This window comes from Pygocentrus nattereri, chromosome 22 (assembly GCF_015220715.1).
Source record: "Pygocentrus nattereri isolate fPygNat1 chromosome 22, fPygNat1.pri, whole genome shotgun sequence".
Taxonomy (NCBI): domain Eukaryota; kingdom Metazoa; phylum Chordata; class Actinopteri; order Characiformes; family Serrasalmidae; genus Pygocentrus; species Pygocentrus nattereri.
The window spans coordinates 30400005-30420688 of NC_051232.1; the positions used below are offsets into that span (position 1 = coordinate 30400005).

Genomic DNA, 20684 nt, shown 5'->3' on the forward strand with positions numbered 1-20684 from the left:
GTCAGTGAAATCCCTGCCAACTGTGGGAACCGTGGAGTATGTGTGTGTGTGTGTTTTGTGTTATGTATTGTTGATTATGTATTTTGATAGTTTCTGATTGCAAAGCATCCTTGAGCACTGGAAAGGCGTTATATAAATAGAAGTGATGATGATGATAATGATGACGTAAAACCTGTAAAGCTGCTTTGTGACAACGCCTGCTGTAAAGAGCGCTACCTAAATAAAATTTGACTATTATAAAGAATCATTATAAAGAATCTCAGCCTCTTCCAGCCACTCTGTCGGAATCGCGATTCTCAAGAAGGAAAAAAACTGAATGTAGATAAATGTACCAAGAATGGGAAATGGAAGGCAAAACAAAGAAACACTGAAGCTGCTACAGACATGAAAATGAGCTTGTCACATAAACGTGAGAGAAGAAGGAGGCATAAAAAAGGTGAAGGGAGAAGGCAGTGTATGGAATTCTATACATGGGCAGTTATAGGATGAATCAGTGCAGGCTGTCTCTGGCTGCAGTGTGCTCACGACTCCTTTGGGAGGCACTCCAAGACCAGCCAAAACCTCCACACCTCCCCCAACAACCACGCAAGGCTGGAAAAAGTCAGTAAATTAGAGAAAGACTCTAAAACAACTTGTTGTCTTGGATGCAATTCACATAGATGTGTCTCAAGATGCAAACTAAAGGGCTTTCAGTAATGTTGTCTCACTCTAACAGGCGTTCATATTCAAAACTGTTTGAGACCACCAAGAGCCCTCACTTTAAGGATCTGAAGCTCACTAAAGCTTTGAGATTCAGTAGCTGTCAATAGTCTTACGATCACTAAGACTTTCTTACTTAGACTTGATGAAGCAAGACGATCAAATTTATCATTTATTTTTATGTTCAAGAGAGTTTTACTTTTTTACGTTCACCAAGTTGACTGTTATTTTTCCCAGAAAAAGGGAATGGTCATCATTGGGATGATGCTCCTCGTATCACTGTACTGATACCCTGAAAGATATTGATTTAGGGAAGGTAACTATACCATATCTCATTGTAATCATATCTTTAAAGATGCACTAATTCGATACACCCTCTCTTGACTCCAGGCTTGTAAGTTTCTGGGGAGTCGTCTCTGGTGGAAATGTATAACTGCACACTATGTGCAAAAAAAATGTGGGTTGTGCTTCGTCCCCCTTCCCCAAAAGGATGAATCAGGTGATTAAAAGAGAATTCAAAGAAAACTCAGAGGATGTGAGTGAATTATCTACTGTTTTTTGTTAATTCTCTTCGTGTTACTCTTTTCTTGAGTGCCTTGCTGTCCCTTTGCTGCTGTAGCGCTGTGAATTTCCTCGTTATGAGACTAAAGATTTATCTTATCTGTTGTCAGCATGATGTTGATTCTGAGATCATTTCAGGCCTAATCATTGAGTCGGACCTTCCTCTTGAGTCTGTGTGTGACGTTAATACACAAAGACGTACAACGTGGTGTGAAAATTATATAAAAATGATTTTAGCCTAACACAATCACACAGCATGGCTTTAAAAAAGTGAAGAGAAGGTACAAATATTCACTTTGATCCTGGGGAGGTGAAAGTAGTACCCCATAAAACAAATTTAAGATATGCAAATTGATCTTGAAACCTCTGTTGTATCTTTGAGGGTGCATTTCTACTTTTTTTCCCGTCTTGAACAAAAATCTTCCTGTACAGTACCATTTTTCTTGTACCTCATTGGTCCTCTTAAGTTAAGTGACCCACGATGGGGAAATTTCACTTCTGCGTTTTTTAGCCCATCTGTGCAGTGAAACACCACATACACACTAGTGAACACACACACACACCCACTAGGGGGCAGTGAGCACACTTGCCTGGAGTGGTGTGCAGCCCTAACTACAGCACCTGGGGAGCAGTTGGGGTTTAGGTGCCTTGCTCAAGGGCAATTCAGTCACATCCTGTCGGCTCAGGGGATTGAACTGGCAACCTTCCGGTCATGAGGCTGGTTCCCTAACCTCCAGCCCACAATCAGGTACGCCTGCCATACAGGTGCACTAAATTTATAATTACTGACTGTAGCCTGTCTGCTGATGCACTCCCTACCCCACTGTTGGAAATTTGTGTCGATTGTGTCAAACCAGTGCCAGAACAGCAGTGACAACAAAATGAAGCAGTCAAAACATTCGGGTTGTTTTTCGGTTTAAATTCGCTGGTGAAAGGCTGAACGTATCCAGACTAAATGTAACCAGAGTCTTACCGAGCGTTCACACTGGCAGAGATGCATTGCGACAAGGAAGCCAAACGTAATTCGGTGTTGGTGATGTGACAAAGTTGAGCAGAGTTTAATGCAAATAAGGAGCGAAGCGATGTGGTGATTACCAGTAGGAACTGAGCACTGAGCAGCATAGTACATGCTTCATCACCGGCACTGTGAAACTGTATGCTCTGTTTTTGGTTCCTAGATTATGATTCACAGTAGAGATAGAATAATGAAGGTGCTGCCAAGACTGAATACTGTTTTCCTCACAAACTGACTGCAAAGACAGGAATTAAATACAAATAAGCACACCAGCGATTTTCCACCCGGATTTTTAATTTTAGTATCTTACTTGTGTTTTGACATCCAACGGTCAGCTGGAGTTCAGAAATGCCCCCAGGTGATGACCCATCAGTACCTCAGGCAACAAGAGGTGAAAAGCTGCTGCCGGTGTGAACGCAGGCTTAGAGGGTTTGACGTGAAAGACTATATGCAGCTCATACATGATGCTCTTTTCAAGTTTAATGGTCAAAAAACTAGTAAGATGCAACCAGTTTAATGTGTGATGCTTGCATTTCTTATGGTTGTTGTTCTTTAAATGTACGAAATCATCATTTAGCACTAGGCCAACGAGATGTTAGCAAGAACGGCACAGAACTATTAAACAACCAGCTAACTTAAAGACTGAAAATGATTACCAGCATTTTTGGTACATTTGTCTCCCTGACACGACTTTAAATGACTTTCCTTACGTCTTGACCATCCGAAAATGCTGGAAAAATCACTTCCACAAGGTCACTGAATTGCTGAGTTCTGAAAGCTGAAACTCATTCACTCCCAAACTCCTGTTCAGTTTCACTGGGCTGCAGAATTAACCACTGATTGGCCTCCAATGCTGGCTGGCTCTTCTGATAACCAGTCCAAAAGCATACAAACATTATTGCACTCTTAATGCTTCTCAAAAAGGATATGCAGCTAACATGTTACCATTAGCTAATTGCCTGAAAATGTCCACTCACTGCTTAGTCTGGCTGGGTCAGGCTCCAAGCACCAGCCCTGAGATGAAAATAGCTGCTTAACATTTATCACAGTGTGTCCTTGTTTTTAATTTGTCTTATGTTCTTATTTATTGCCTTTGTTTTCAGCGTACGGGCAAAGAAATATGCCTTACGGAATAATAAATTTGACCTGCTCCTTGGCAAATATCTTTATATTGAATCAGTACACAGTTATGAGACAGTCTGAGAGATTAGAAAGAACAATACCTTCAGTAATGTGCCCATATCTCCAACGATTGGTAGCGCTGTCTGGAAAAAGAAGAAAAGACGAAGAGTTAAAGTACTTTTAGTTTTAGTTTTTATACTTTGCTCCCAATGTCCAACTTGTCATGCACCCCAGATGGGGTATGACACAACCGGCGCTCAAATTTAGCTTCTTTAGTTTTATACTGGAACTACAAGGCTGATGTTGCTAAAACCAGAAGACACATAAATACATCCCGTCTTCATTAGCATCCCAGACGTGTCAATGTAGTTCCTGACTTTTACCCATTTCACACCAGATGCTTTTTATTTCACACCAGAAGGAAGAGCGGTTGTTGTTTGTGTTGAGTTCTTGTGTAATATAAATTTGTGTATCGACTGTTTATCATGCAGAAACATTATGTAGATGACATAAACAGATCAAAAATAAAATCCTAACTAGCTGCTGTGCCTGTTGCTGGTGTTCTCACCAGGAGATGTGGCTCTATATGAAGGGGAGGAGATGCTGTGCGTTCACAACATTAACCTACTGAAGGGATTTTAATCACCTATCAAAGCGTTAAACTAGTTTTGTTAATTTTTTATTAGCCTAGCTGATATATTACAGCACAGACATTGCATTTCTTTACTGTTTCTGCCTAGAAACTGCTGGCACGTCAGTATGTGTGCTTGTTGTATGTGTCGCCCTGTATATTACCATTCTGGAAGGGATATCAATGCCAACATACGAATGAACCACTGGTAACCGGTTAAACCATAAGACTAAACACATTACAAAATCATCAGACATAAAAAGAAACTTAGTGGTTTCTATGGATTTTTTCTTCAGGAATATGTTCAAAAACTTAAGTTTTTTTAGCATAAAGCTTAATATAATGCTCAGTTTAAGCTGCTTAAGATTCTTGTTCATGTAATGTAAATGTACATATAAAGCCAGGACCCTCACAGAGCAGGTACTGTTTGGGTGGTGGGTCATTCTCAGCACTGCAGTAACACTGACATGGTGGTGGTGTGTCAGTGTGCGTTGCGCTGGTCAGACACAGCAGTGCTGCTGGAATTTTCAAAACCTCACTGTCACTGCTGGACTGAGAAAAGTCCACCAACCAAAAATATCCAGCCAGCAGCGTCCTGTGACCACTAATGAAGGACGAGAGGATGACCAACACAAACTGTGCAGCAGCAGATGAGCTGTCGTCTCTGACTTTACATCTACAAGGTGGACCGACAAGGTAGGAGTGTCTAATAGAGTGGACAGTGAGTGGACACAGTGCTTAAAAGCTCCAGCAGCACTGCTGTGTCTGATCCACTCGTACCAGCACAACACACACTAACACACCACCACCACGTCAGTGTTACTGCAGTGCTGAGAATGATCCACCACCCAAATAGTACCTGCTCTGTGAGGGTCCATGGGGGTCCTGACCACTGAAGAACAGGGTAACAGAGTATCAGAGAAACAGATGGACTACAGTCTGTAACTGTAGAACTACAGAGTGCAGCTATACAGTAAGTGGAGCTGATAAAATGGGCAATGAGCGTAGAAACGAGGTGCTCAGAATGTTATGCCTGATCGGTGTATAGTAATAAGGGTGGTATATTGTAAATATAATAAATATAACATGTTCATAAATGTTTAAATCAACATTCATGCAGCATACACGTTTTACATGATATTAATATGGACTACTGTTTCATTTTTCTGAGATACATTTTTCTGTTTTCTTAGCATCGGGTGACAAAGGAATTTTACAGCCACACAAATGTAAACAGACTATTTTAAAGATCCACATAACGTGCATTTAATTTCAGTCGGGTTAACTTCCATCACTTTTTTGAGGTACTAATAATCATTAGTTAAACAGGACCATTAAGTGAGGAAGAACATCACTATGAATAAAATAACACATCTAAAGTGTTAAATAGTCCTCGGCACAATAGTGCTAGTATTTAACCTTAATATAGTTAAACTGAGGACAATGTTTTCATAAACAATGTATGTTGCATTAAACCCTCTGGCACAATATAAATTATAGAATACAACGAGTGAAAAAAGAGAAACAATAACAAAGCGCAGAATTCAAATGCTTAGGAAAAAACTAATCATTCAAAGGAAGTTTAAAGTGTGGGTAAATGTGCCCCAGTGTCAAAGCACTTAATGATCAAAGGGGTAAAGCAAGGTCATTTTTATTTTGTCAGTCCAGACATGAAGCACTGAAAAAAATACAGTCTAGGACTTTTATTCTGAAACATGTCTCTCAGTAAAATGACATAGCAGAACATATTATTACTGTACTAATGTAAAACATGTATGCTTAAAAAATGCTGATTTTAAACATTCATAAACATGTTATGAAGTGCTCATGTAAGGTTTTTGTGAAAGTGTTATGTACACACCCTTTAAGTAGGTCAATCAATTATCACCGCTTAGGATAGGATACGGGCCCTTTAAATGGCCCTTCATATATATCCCCAAGCCGAACCTTCTAACAGCTGAAGCACACATGCTCATTTCTATGTGAAAATAAAGTAAACAGCCATTACTTTCTATCCAGTGGCAGTGCAAGTCTACGTTATTGGCCTGTCTCTCTCCAGCTGTTGCAATTTGCTTTCCAGTCATGTTCAGGATGTTTCTGGTATGATCCATTTTTCAGACAGCGCTGTGACTTTATCCAGCCAGATAAGCTCTGGGACAGAACTCTGTTTGATTGGTTGTGTTTGTGAAGATGAACCACTGAAAATGTCAGTAATTCAGATGTACTTTCTCTGAATTTCTGTTTCCTGATATATTTAACGACTATGTACTGTAATGACATAGATAGTTTAACCAAAGATTTGGCTAATGATTCACTCGCTGACATCTCTTTCAAAATATCCGGCAATATTTAGACTACAGTACTGTGCAAGCGTCAGAGACCCTTTCATTTATTTCAATTCTAGTCAAAAGTTGTTCATTTTTCAAATATAAACACACATTTAACAGAAAATTCCACAGACGCCTCACCAGCTAAATCTACCACCAGCTGTGTGAGAGTCAGTGAGTCACTCTCTCTCTTCATTCCAGCTTCCATTCTTTTCAGGAGCCTCACTTTCAGCTCCTCAAAGAATCTGTAGACACACCTCCAAAGCTCAGTCTTAGAAGCTGGTCGATGATTTTCTGAAGTGAGCAAACCAATTCAGTGGTGCTGAGGTCTGGACTCTGGGGTGGTCAGTCCATCGTTCAGCTTCTTTGTTTGATGTGTCCGTCTCCTTTTCTCAGTGAGGTTCTTCTTGATCAGCTACACATCCTTTCAGACCTGTAGCGCCGGGTGGTCGTCTCACAGTGGAAGGATAAACGCCTGTGGATGTTTTCAGATCTGAAGCAACTCGATTTTCTCCTCTCTCTCAAAGATGAGAGCCTTAAGTGTTGTTGGGAACATTTTTGGGGTCTACCAGGACTTCCAGGTGGTTGTCAGGAGTCTGGATTTTACTTCAGTGGTCACTTATTGTCCTTTGACTTTCTCCTTCTATACGCAAGTGGATTATTTTAAATCTAATCATATCAGACATGAACAACTTGCACTTAATGGCTGTTCCAACTGGACATTAAAGTAATAAATATATGAGTGTCTCTGAATTTTTCTTAGCACTATATACATACATGTCACTTGCTAAATGTGATGAAAATGGGACAGGAGGTCTTTTTGTCACTGAGTGCTCAGTGGCAATGAGTTGTCAGTCTTCTTGCTCCAAGAAAAACATCTCTTATGCAAACACAGGTGTATTTCAGAACAATATTAGATTAAATCCTTCAATATCTCCCTGATAATTTCCAATCTCAAACCTGCTCTGCACGTTTTATTGGTTTTCCAGCTCTTATCTGACGCAGATCATGAAAAGCATGATAATTAGCCAGTGGGTTGACTCAGGTGTGTCAGATTAGGGAAAACACAAGCAAACCTCAGATTTAGCTAAAAGTGTAGCTAAAGTTCCAGTTTAACTAAAATAGGAGAAAACAGTAAATCAGACCTGTTCAGTGGTTTACTGTAACACTGCACTGTCACATTAAATCTAGTCCACGCAGGGTTCAAAGCCAGATATAGACTGGTAAATGCAGTATGACATCTGAGCATTGGAATGTGAGGTGCACAGAACTCACCGGTTCACCTGGCGGTCCCGGGGGTCCTGGTCTGCCTTCACGACCCGGGGGCCCCTTTATATAACAGTGGGAGACACAGTCAATGGAGTAATGGAGTAAAACACAATGAGACAGACCTCCACTGACCCACACACAGGTCTGAAACCCACAATAAGAACTGGCCTTTACAATCTGGGAACACTTCATATAGAATGGCCCGCTAGAAATAATTGAACAGTACTTTAAATATCATCTTATTACATTCAATTACATATAATTTACTCCTTTTCCTGTACAGTTACCTTATGTTTTTTGGATCTGAAATTCATAATTCAACTAAAAGAGACTATTTTATATATACAGAGACAGAGAGGTATAAAGAGCCACATTTAATTCCTCACCTGGCTTCCTTGGGGTCCAGGAGAACCTTGCAAACCTGGTGGTCCACGTAGACCCTGATGGACAACAGATATCAGCCCTCATCACTCTACTGCAGTAGTCCCAAACCCTTCTCCTGGACATCTATTTTCCCACAGAGTTTAGTTCCAAGTTGCATCTAATGCTACTGCTCCATCCTCATCCTCGCCTAACAGCATCTGATCCAACCAATCAGGGGCTTGTGAGGACGTTATTTAGCTGGAGCCGCTGTGGCAGACTGTGCTTGGAACTAGACCCCAGAGAGAGGCAGATCTCCAGGACCAGGGCTCGAGACCACTGACAGACCGCATATACGTTTTTCCACTGAACTGAGTAAATAAATAAAAAACTCCGTCTTGTGGACAGTACCTCTATTCCTGGCTCCCCCTTCGGTCCCATGATGCCCTTGAGATACAACAGTACACATAAATATACACATTAATAAAACAAAAGCTATGACATGCACAGTTGTTTAAACAAAGTATACATAAATAACTCTTTTCTCTTATGATTCTGATTTTTGTTTTCTTATCCTGTTTCATAGTCGCTCTGCATCTGTAAAGTATCTCATCCCAAAAACAATTTTTAAGGTTTTTAATGCACTTTAATGTAATGTAACATAGAACATAGAACAGATGCATAATTACTTTTCATATCATTATGTAACGCAGTCTCACAACTGCAAAAGAAGCATAGGCTTTAATGGTAACGTTCACATCCAAAGTCGTAATCCCGTAACATCATCAAGGTCAAAAGACAGAAAGAGCGCAGCGGGAACAAACAAATCAAAGGGGCAGTCGAAGTCGTCGTCGTAACACAAGCATATGGGTCAAGGAAGCAGTCAAAGGAAGACAGTCAGAGAAACGCTCAGTAGTGGCCATGAACAAACAACACCTCGCAAACACGGACTCTAAAGCCGGGGCTTTTAAACTAACTAAAAACATCACATGGTCCACACACACAAGTACTCAGTAATCAGTTGAGTGCAAATGCGGATAGGACCGTGGGGGAGAATCCGAAGTCAACTGATCTCCCATTGTGTTCTGGGAGATCGAGGCCGCATGAGTGTCCTGAGGGGAAGCAAGAAGTGTTGTGAACACGATTACCCGGGGACTTCTGGGAAATCGTGTTCATTTTCTCTGGAGACGTGACACATTTAATTACAGGTCATTTTTTCATTTAAAAAATTCATTTGTCTTAGAGATTGTGGTCACTGGCGTTATCAGGACATCATATTAACACACTGTTTTCAGCTCTATTAAACTGCTTCTTTGGGTCGAAGCTCAACAGAGAGGAAGCGTCTCTAGGCCTGAGAAGGCGAGTCACACTCGCTCACTGTATTACACTAATGATTCTGTTTATCAGGCAGCTCATAACTTCTATGTGTCACAGGTGCTGCGCTGTAATGTCTGGGTCATTTGTCTGGGTTATTTTGTCAAAATAATGACATTAATGGATTATTACACATCATTTTTATTACTGATACTGATGATTAAATAGTTGCACAAGGTCACCTCATCCTCAGTTTTAACCAGAATGTTACTGGAGTCACCGTCACTGGTGTTACACCATATTCATACAACACCAGTGACTGCAACATATGTCTGGAGTTAATCCCTCCTTTGTGTATATATGTAATAGACAAGTTACAGTAAGACGAGAGTGAGTTTGAAGTGTAGATTGTCATCATGATGATTATTACTGTCATTCTGCTACATATATTTATGAACACAAGCTGGTATTGACAGAATTTCTACAAAAACTACATCAGTCTACACTGGTTTCCTCTTTAGTTCAGCACTGAATGCAAGACCTTGCTTATGACATTTACAGCTCTTAATGGCTGAGCTCCAGCAAATCTTCCTGATCTGTAAAAAAAAAAAGACTTAATGTTTTAACCATAAAAAAAACAGTAAGTAACCCGGGTGCCTTAAAGGGGAATTCCATTGATGCATAAATCAATCACTGAGATGTAAACAAAGAGATTCAGAGCGGTTTGCTGTGAAATGGTTCAGATGTCTTTACAGTGGTGGTGATGGGAACCAGGCGTCGCAAACACAAATATAGACATTTTATTTACCATCCAGAACCACCAGAGAACCTGCACGAGTCTTCTGAGTTTATATGGAACGCTGATGATGGAAAACCTGAAATAATGCGTTTTCTTTGGGGACTATTTTGCCTCACAGCACCTGCATATTATGTGTCCCTCCACTATGAATGGAGTTTAAGTTCTCAAAACTGTCATAAAACAGCGTCTCAGTCATCAGGCAGTGAATTCATAACCATTTCATGTAGGAATTTCTGTGAGGAGCTTTTAGAGGTGGACGTCTGGTTCCTATCACCACCACTGTGAACAGTTCTGACTCTAGAAGAGAGAGTTTCACACCAAACCGCTCTGAATGACTCTGTTTACATCTGAACAATTTTCATATAGAGGAATTTAGAAAAATGATCAGAATTTCCTTCTAAAATGTCATTACTTCTAATAGTAAATTATCAGAACAATAATCTGTATTTTACATTCTGTTATTATGTGAAGTTCAATAAACTCAAAATTTTAAGGCAACCAGGTGACAATGAGGTGTGATATCCTGTCCAGGCCACGTCTCTCAGCTGAGGAAGGTTTGCTTCAAACTCCCTGCATCTCCCAAACTCTGGAATAGCATTCCAGTGAATATTAGGAATGCAAGGCTGATTGAAAACATCTTCCTTTGGGCCACATAACGTGTGTTATATATTGAGACTAGTATTCGTCTATTATCCAGGTTTTTTGGACGATATTCATTCCCAATGTTTTGTGCATATATTTTAGTTTAAAGCACTTTGAGACTTTGTACCTGAATTAATATGATAATCTAATTCAAAGGGTTAAAAACATGTATAGATGTGTGTATGACAGAAGACTGAAGACAAACAATACAAAAAATTACTCACAGGTGGACCAGTTAGTCCCACTCCAGGCTCTCCTTTCTCTCCTGGCTCTCCTGGTAACCCTGGGACTCCCCTCTCACCCTAATAAAGGACAGCAGAGGAAAGAAACAGGCCTAGTTCAAATAAGCCACTACACTGTGCTTAATAACTTCCCTTGGTTCATTTCAGCCCACTCTCTGGATGGAGAGGGCTCAAACGATCTCTGTTGGAGTTAATTCAACACTGCAGGATTTCATTTAAACAGGTGATTCCACTTTGGTGAAACTAATAACACTGAGCAAATCCTAAAAATCACTCTGCTATTATATCCAAGTTCTATGTTTTTCAATATTTTAGTCACCAGCCACCTTAAGAAGCACCTTATAGGTCCAATATATGGATATCTGTCTGTCTGTCTATCTGTTTATCTGTGTGTATCTGTCTGTCTGTCTGTCTATCTATCTATCTATCTATCTATCTATCTATCTATCTATCTGTGTGTCTGTCTGTCTATCTATTTATCTTATTTATTGTTGTTACAGGCACCAATATGGTTATTACAGCAGTACAGGTGCGAATCATGTGACGTATACACACAACTCAGCAGTCACAAAGCTGTAACGAGAAGCGATGTGGAGGCGGAAAAGCAAGATTTATTATGGGCAAATCCAAAATCAGGGTCTAGACAGTCCATAGTCAAGGAGCCAACACAAACAGTGAAAATCAAAACAAAGAAGCACGTGGACGACCGGGAAGTAAACACAACACAAGCACATGGACAGGACTGAGAGGGGCCAATCGTGACAAAAGCACTTATGATAAAGTAGCTACTTTTATGGTGTGAAACACTCTTCAGGATTAATCTCATGAAAAAATGATTGTGATTGATGTGAAACTCACAGATGATGTTACGACGCATGTTGTGGGAATATGAGGAAGTGACCGTGAAACACATTCTATATTGACCTGTTCAGTAACATTACATGCCCCGTATTACACTGTAGCCCACTCTCCCCCATATGATCACTGACCACAGCCCATCAATTAGCCACTTTCTACTAACCATCATGTATCTAATAAACTGTAAACTCAATGTAAACTATTTTATGTCTACTATAAATGGTTAAATTGAATTTGTCTCCAAATAAAATAACTATTGACATTAAAATTCTATCTAAAATTAACAGTGCCATGTCGTAACTTCCTTTCTGAAGCCCATTCAGCAAACGGTGCATCACAAACTGGTTTGTTTTCAGAGACTGAAAGGTTGCTGGAACCCACCTTTGGCCCTCGTGATCCTCTCGGCCCTGGCACTATCTCTCCCTGTCAATGAGCAAAGAAAACAGAAGATCAGATTCAAAGGGCTGCCTCACCTGACACCCACCAAGGACACTGTGAGCCAAACAACGGAGAAAAATAAAGAGGAAGAAAAGGATGAGAACACTGTGGAAAATGGGGGCAGGGCTGTACACCTTAACTAACCTTTTGGACCCCGTAAATGTCTCAAAATTCTGTGGGGTCCTTCAAACTAAATGTATTAGTGTTATGCTGTCCTTTAGAGAAAAACAGATGTTCAAATCCAGATTCAGTGAAACTCATTGTTTATCTGCTTCACTCAAAATCAGCTTCTGTCTTCTGTGTTCTTAAGTAGAGCTGCAGCACACTGCTCTGCCTCAGGGTGGCGCTTTAGCAGACTAGTTCACCCAGTTGGTCCTTCATGGCCTAGAAACTGTAACTCTTCCCAGATTCCCCTGGAAAACTTTACAATGTGCTGCAGCAGATCTGTAAATCTAAAACTCTCCCAGTTTGAAGAGTTTGAAGAGTGACTGTTCCTCATTTTTCACACTGAAGACAGAAAAGGAGACGAGGAAGATCTCAGTTAATGTGAGGAAGAGGGCAGAACCGCACTAGAACACAGACTCTACAGAAGAACTTTTTACCACCTCTGTAGCTTTATTAGGCCTGATAAAGTATTCTGAATCTATAACTCTTAGCTGAAAAACATCTGGTGTGGTTTGGGTTGTTTTCTTATCATCATCATTTTCATTGGTGATGAAATTAGAAAAGAAATATTTTTTTACACCCCAATTAATAATCATGCAAGCCTCTTGTTCTAAACGAGCTCACATAACAATCCTCCTGATTGACCCTGATCTAAGTTGATCTTGACGCCTTTTAATGAACTTTTCTAGATTGTTGAGTGCAGAACGTCGTGTAGCAGGTTTACTGTACATGGTTTTAATATGAATTAATAATTTCTGTATCAGAAAAGTGGAATTTTATTTATTTTGTACTTTTTAAAAATTATTTATTTTGTACAGTCACAAAAGTTTTTTTTTTTAAATATCAAAGTCAGCTTGGAGATTCATTCCATGTTGTTGTCTTTCCGAGCTGCATTGATTTGATTAGCTAGATTTCTTTGGACTGGTACCCAATTTGAGCTATGAGGATAACACTGCAAACACATCTGCATCCAGTTCTTCATTAAGGTGATGCAGACAGTATGACTTACTGTGAGCTATGAACATTAACTAAACTTCACCATGTAGCTGAATGTGGCTGGGCAGCCACAGACAACAGGGTCTGCATTCACAACCCACCTCAGGAGTCAGGAGTGTTGATCTAGAGTCAGTATTACCATCATAAACATGAAGGAATCATGTTTATCAGTGTGTATATATATACACACACAAATCATACCCATAAACCAGCAATTGAAGCAATGAAATTTAAGAGAAATATTAAATCACTCTGGCCTTAAAATGCATTGACAGCCTTGAGAAAAGCAACAGCACTTGACCAGTTCTGAATTACTGCAGCCTTTGCCTTCTGAAATCTGGCTGTAGCCTGTTCTAAAATAAGAATGCATAAAAATAGCAACGCTAAGATGAAGATAACAGCATCCGGTAAAAACTAACCCTTCAAAAAACTTTTTAAAAGCTGTTAAAGCTGCCATTTAAACCCGCCATTTCTGCTGCAGAGTAAGAGTTGTGCTAGAATCAGAAGTTTGGTAGGACATTTGGGTGACTATTGAGTTTTAGTGTTTGTGAGCAACATTACCCTCCTCTACAGCGTCTTAGCACCAAGTCTAAACTAAGAAAGCCAAATTTGGACTCCAAAGACATCTTGGCTGATAGAACACATCTGGGTTGACCTTAAAAACGAGTGCTGAACTATTTCTTTAAATAAAGTTAATAGGTTTGAATCTCTGTCTGTCCGCGATTAGTCTGAATGACGCCCAGCTACTTCTCTCTCTCACAGACCGCCGCCCTGAGCTCTGCCGCTTTAAGGAGGCGTGTTCATTTCTGTATGAGTCCAATGTCTTTGATAATTCAACTGAACCCATTAGTGTTAGGCTGGACAGTTTTGGCTCCATCTTTCGTGGAGTACACGGTTTATATCTCTCTTATTCAAACAAACATAATTGCACGGGTGGCGAGTAATTAATGTCTATGGCTTTGCGCTGCGTCAGCCGTATCAGCTAAGCCAGCTGTCTGCAGAGCAGTACTGAGGAATGCAGATACTGCTGTGGCTGTGGGAGCACTATCCATAAAGCTGGACCAGAGCTGACAGCTGCAGGGTGGACAAAAACACTGCCTGTGCATTGTTACTGAACAGAAGATTAGATTATAGTATTTGATGAATTTAAAGCTGGTGCCAATACCCGATGATGAGGAGCAACTAATTATCCACATATTAACCCTTGAGAACCAAAGTGTAAAAGTAGCTCTCTGGGCATATCTTCATATTTTCAACTGAAACTAAAGCTGTACAATGGCTAAAGTGCTCCAGTTACACATGTGAGTGTTTGTTTAATGGTCAGAATTTTTTTTCATATTTGGCATTATTTGGTCCAAAAAAATCCAACTTTGCATGAAAATAGAGACGCTTAACGTCTGTTAATAAAACGGAGAAAACTAAACGCTGATTGGCCGCGTTTGAAACCGCTGTAAAATCCACAATATTCATGCATCTACAGTCGCCTCATAACAACTGAGTTCTGTATCACTGCATTACAGCATGAAAAAGTCTTCTGCTGTTAATGGAATAATCTATGACTCCTGCTGCTCAAATGGAGCAACAAATGTACTGATGACGCAAGAACCTGTTTTCTTGTTTAAACTGAGGATCTGACATCATATGTGCTTATCTAGAACCAGGCTGGTCAGCTAGCTAACAGGCTAAACAGCTCCATCATTAATATCACAGGCTTGAATTAAAGCGCTTACAGTGTGATTTACTGTAAAACTGCAGTATAAAAGTCTAAAGAACGTCACCTGAATGTCTCACACACCTCTAATGTTCATGATTCAGAAGTCGCGTCAAACCCAGGCTGAAACCCAAATGACTGTTTCTTAGCTGTATTTTGCTCTGTTGGCCTGCAGGATCCAGTATTTAAACTCCTGCGTAGTGCACTATGTAGGGAGCAGGGAGCTGTTTGAAATCCAGCCCCAGTGTGAGAAGAGGGCACCGCTGGATTGGTGCTAAATACGACTCATGGTGGTGATTTGGTGACCAACAAATACTTACAAAGCAAAGGTTTCTGCATTAAACAGTGCTGTGAAATCATATGTTCACTGTTACACAACAAAAATATAAAATACTTAATAAAATGGTGGTAATATACAGGAATGAGCTGCCTGGAAATTATTATAAATAATAACTTACATTATATCCTGAAAAATTCTTTTTTTTGTGTGTGTGTTTTATCATATTTTATGTTGGTTTCTGTTATATAAAAGCAATGAGCCACATTATAACCATTATAGCCATGCCTAAGAACACCATTCCTGTGATAAAATCACAGCAACACACAACCTCTCGTGGCTTATTACAGTCAGAGCAATAACAATAAACCTTACTTAATATCTGCTTCTTTATGATTGGTTTGTCAATTTGACTAAACCAATCAGGTCTCCAGTTCATGTGCCAAAATCAAACGGCATTATTTTATTGATCTGCCATTATTAACAGCAGCTCATGCTGCAAGAAGAATATGAGCATCTGTGTCAGATGTTAACCTCTTAAACTCCTTGGAACCACCGGTGGGTCCAAACTGGACTTCATCATATTCTTCATTACTTTCATATTTCCTAAGCTACATTCAGAAGCTGGGTGTCGTATGAGGCTGTAACTGCCTGTCCAGTCAAATAGATGGTGATGTCATTTTAAACCCTTATAATAAAAGAAGCTGGGTTTTCTGCTGAAAGTCGACCCGTTTTTCCCTAAATCTGGGCTATAAACTATAAACAGATGGCGTCTCTTCAGTCAGACGCTCTGTAGAAATTATTTTTATAAAATAATACACAAAGATTTTTGGCTTTCAGCAGTAAATTGTAAGCATATAACAATATCTGTGATCATAAAACATATTTTCGGCCAATCTGAAGGGAGATTGAACAAAAATAAAATAAAATAAAATAAAAATGTACATTTATTTCAATCAGTTACTGAATAATTTGCCTTACAGTTTGGTCATGAAAATTCAGATGGACAAACCAAAATATACCCTGGAGCATAAGAGTTTATATGGACAGTGCAGCGCTAACACAGAAAAGCATGCAGAATTCCCTTGTTTGGTACCGACCATCAAGAACCAGGGTTTATTTGCAAACCATGACCTGCCATTTCTTTATTTAGCCCTCAAGTACAGGTGGATCATCCACACCTGTGAAAACAGACTGAACTAAAGGAAAAAAAAAAATCACCAAATCACACCAAATGAGGTAGCGCCTTAAGTTTCTCTAGAACGGAATATTTCACACCAAATCACTCTGAATGGCTCTGCCTGCATCACAATGATTGAATTATACTCTACTCTTCAGGTGAAACAACGCTTTCAAATGCTAAACTGAACTGGTTAAGTAGGAGCTTCAACTTACGGTGAGATCCAGCGCTGTCACTGCAGGGACTCCAGGCTCACCCTTAGGGCCTGGTGGGCCCTGTGGCCCTGGGGCTCCCCCTGCATCACCCTACACACACAGGCACACACAGAAACAGACAGATTGACAGTCGGCATTTAGACATCTGAGAGCTGGCCCTGCAATGTGACAGTCCTGTCAGTATGATTAACACTATTGTTGATAAAAGGAAAGTCTAAAATAAAATGACCTTGAATTTTTAGCCCCTTCAAATAGGTTTCACAGGGCTCACAACAGACTAAGCACTGGCTCTAATGTTGGGTGATCATGAGTTTGACCCCTGGCGATGCAACAGCCAGCTGTGGTGAAGAGGATTACAGTCTTCTCTTTCTCAGGATGGTCCTCCTTCACACCCCTCACCGGCATGGCCAACACCGGCATCCGTCAGCAAATGAGCTGCCCAATGATGCTGCATTAGTGGAGTTTGAAAAGACGTGATGACGTAGAGGAAGCCATGTTAGCGTACGCCTTCATTAATAAATAAAAAAAGAAAGTTTGGACTAAAATGCCATCACTTCAGACCGTTAGTAGTCCAACATGTGTGTTTATTCTGCTTAAGAATAACATGAACAGAAGCCTACAACAGCAGAACAGGAGCGCCTCTTGACAGCAGTCTCTCCAAATTGAAGAGCTTGTGAATGTGCCAAGTCTATTATGAGGTGCGATGTTCCAAATAACCCAGTGGCACGTAAGCGTGACCCCTCGCTGCTAAAGTGAGAGGCTTTTAATGGGTAAATAAACAAACAAGCAGAATGTAAACAAGTTGAGGGCCTCTCTTCGAGACTAGATTAGGTTGCTTACACGGGTGTGGTGTGGCTGCAAGTGCGCTGCGCAGTTCAGGATCGGGTTCTGTGACGGTGAGCCTTTTCATCCAGTCCAAGCTCTTAAAACATCGTCAGCTTAGAAAATGTATGCAAAACAAGACGTAGAAAACTAACTGGCCCACAGAGGCCAGGAGATGCACTCAGGCCTGATCCACCAAGTGCTCTTAAGATAAGAACGGACGAGTGAAGTTCCTAGTGAAACGAGACGTTCTTGAACTCCACCTTGAATGTAATTCATGTAATCACGCTTTTGATGAAAGGAAGGCACATAAGAAGCACACAGGTGCTCTCTTAACGTCTGAAGCGCTTGGTCGGGGTCTGTGTTTAAAGTCTACCTTCTGTCCTTTCGGTCCCTCTCTCCCCGGTGCTCCCAGCTCCCCCGCTGCGCCCTGCAAATTAGAAAAATAAAAAGATCGATCAGGCTCAGCATGCAGCAAGTTATGCTGCCCCAAAAGCCTTTACATTCATGTAGCTTTCTGCATCTCTGTTTCTGGCTTAGTGGCTATTAAAGCTCATCACTGTGAAAAGCCATAGGGAGCAGATTCAAACCCCGGTGCCTCGGCATCCGTCATCCATGTAGCACGCTTGGATCTTGCTTTCTGCTTGAACTCTCACATTCAAAGACTGGTCAGCAAAGACTTTCCCTCCATCTTAGTGCTGTTTTTAACAGACTCTCAGTAGTTCCCTGTGGGAAACTGCTGACGCCACCTTAAGGGCTGAACCTTTGTTAGACGACCCTTTGTAGAGGTGAGGATTCGAGTCTATATAAACGTAGACATCAGCAGCAGAACCTGTTCAGATGATATGACACTAACTAAAGCAAACAGCAGACTAAACTGTTTATAAGCCACAGCAATACAACACTCTGAAATAGCGCTGGACGCTTTGACGTCAAATCACTATCATGATTAACTGAACATTCTACTACAACTGAGACTAATGAACTAAAACTAAACTTCGTTTAATTAAAACTACGTTTTTGTTTTATTTGTTTTTTGCCCTTCAAGGACAAGGATGCTCAACTATTAAAGCTGGGATATTTTTTTCTAATGAAAGAACGCATTTCTTTGGATTTTAAAGGAACTGAAGAAAGCACACACAGGTGAACTATTTATGGTTGTTTGTTGAATGTTTTAAACAACACACATTGCTTGAAATAAAAACATCTAATGAAAAAGATCAAAGTAGGATATACAAAACATTGTAGCTATGGGAGCCATATATTTCAGGATGCAGTAGGAAATGGCATCAGTTGCTTCTTTCCATCTTGTATATCATTTGGAAATGCTTGTGTTATCGACAGCTGCTCTGTGGAGGCATTTGTTGCTGTGCACTAGTAACTGTTCATATTAGGTAACGTGAGCTCCAAGTGTTAAAACAGATGGTGGTGTTACCTTTGGTGGTTCTACAGTGTTTACATTTGACCTCTTTGGCTTTCATCGTCTTCACTAAAGCCAAAATGTGTCCAAACAACACAAGTTCTTTGGTACAAGCTGTTCGAGTAACTTAGTTGGCTTGGTGTATGAGCTTCCATGGGATGGGATGGAGTCATGTGACTACATGCATTATAGTATGTTCTTAATGGGACAGTACATAAGCACACAGAGTGGGGAAAGAATTAACAGAATATATATACATACACAAACACACACACACACACACACACACAAGTATTAAACAGCATTTAAAAAAAAAAGAAAACCATCAAAATTATGCCAAAGGTTCTGAACACTAGTTTTGATTAATTTTCAATGAAATTTCAATGCCCAACCCTACTATGAAATACTTTTTCCAAACAATAGCATCTAGTTTGCTATATGTTAGGGAACCAGCCCTGTGACCGGAGGATTGCTGGTTCGAGCCCCTCGGCTGACAGACCATGACTGAAGTGCCCTTGAGCAAGGCACCTAACCCCCAATTGGTGTGCTGTGGATAGGGCTGCCCACCGCTCCAGGCAAGTGTGCTCACTGCCCCCTAGTGTGTGTGTTCACTAGTGTACATGTATGTGGGCGTTTCACTGCACGGAGGGGTTAAATGCAGAGGTCTAATTTCACAGTATGCAAAAACAGTGACCAATGGTTCTCAATTAATTCATTTAAAAAACTTTATGTAGCAAATTACTTAATTTACTATACGACATCTGATGGTTTTATTTTAGCAAAGAGAGCACAGCTAACTATTCATAACTATTCAAAAATGTATGCATGTTGCGTTTGATTTGCAACATCCATAAACAGTTTACTGAGCCATACCATCAATATATGGTCAAAGTAGCGGTATTTACTAAAACAGAAACTATTGTTGGAAAAATGTATTCATTAACTGCACTGAACATACAAACATGAAACATGAAAACAAAATCAATATGTAATATGCTTTCATTGAAATGTGTATGGTTTACAAAACTGGAACTGAAATCGTGCATCACTACCCTCCTCCCCTCGTCCTGCAAGGGACCATCTGTGTAACACAGGTGAGTCATGAGGCAACATCTGCAGGGCATGTTGAAAACAGCACTGAAGTGGAGGGCTTATCTTCTCCTTGTCCAGTGTGAGGAGTGTGTGCCATTATCTTTGAGTAAGTGTGGGTGGACGGAGTCAGGGGTGTAGAGTAATTTGAAGGGATGAAAGAGTGATGGGGGTGAATGCACTTGCCTTATCTCCAGGAAGACCGCGGGGTCCGGCAGGACCCGCCAGCCCTTCTTTGCCCTGTGTGCAGAACAGTTCGAAAAGCTATTAGACATGCTGGAGTGCTTTTAGCATTACACCAAATCTGTAGATGAGAGACCAATTACATATTCCTTTTGGATAACCTTCCTCGGCGCTGTTCTCTCGCTCCTTCACAGAGAGAGCCCGTATTGTGACAGTCCGCTCATTCATACGTAATTGCTGTGCACTATTGATGGGCTGGTAAAATGTATCTTGAGAGCCAGAGAATTCTGCTTTTCACTTATTCCGAGGGAGGGTGGGGGACGGGGAGGCTTTTAGAAGAATTGCTATG

The 20684-nt window shown here is 40.5% G+C and overlaps 1 protein-coding gene across 1 annotated transcript in view; it reads right to left on the reverse strand.

Annotated features, from left to right (window-relative positions):
- The window catches only part of LOC108429281 (collagen alpha-1(XIX) chain), a 269795-nt gene that overhangs the window by 72680 nt on the left and 176431 nt on the right, over nt 1–20684 (reverse strand). The window contains exons 28-36 of the mRNA XM_037532973.1: nt 20335–20392; nt 18020–18051; nt 16822–16911; nt 12221–12262; nt 10964–11041; nt 8396–8431; nt 8011–8064; nt 7631–7684; nt 3499–3540 (exon numbers count right to left, since the gene is read on the reverse strand). Of these exons, the coding sequence (XP_037388870.1) occupies nt 3499–3540; nt 7631–7684; nt 8011–8064; nt 8396–8431; nt 10964–11041; nt 12221–12262; nt 16822–16911; nt 18020–18051; nt 20335–20392 (486 nt within the window). The remainder of the gene's footprint in view (nt 1–3498; nt 3541–7630; nt 7685–8010; nt 8065–8395; nt 8432–10963; nt 11042–12220; nt 12263–16821; nt 16912–18019; nt 18052–20334; nt 20393–20684) is intronic.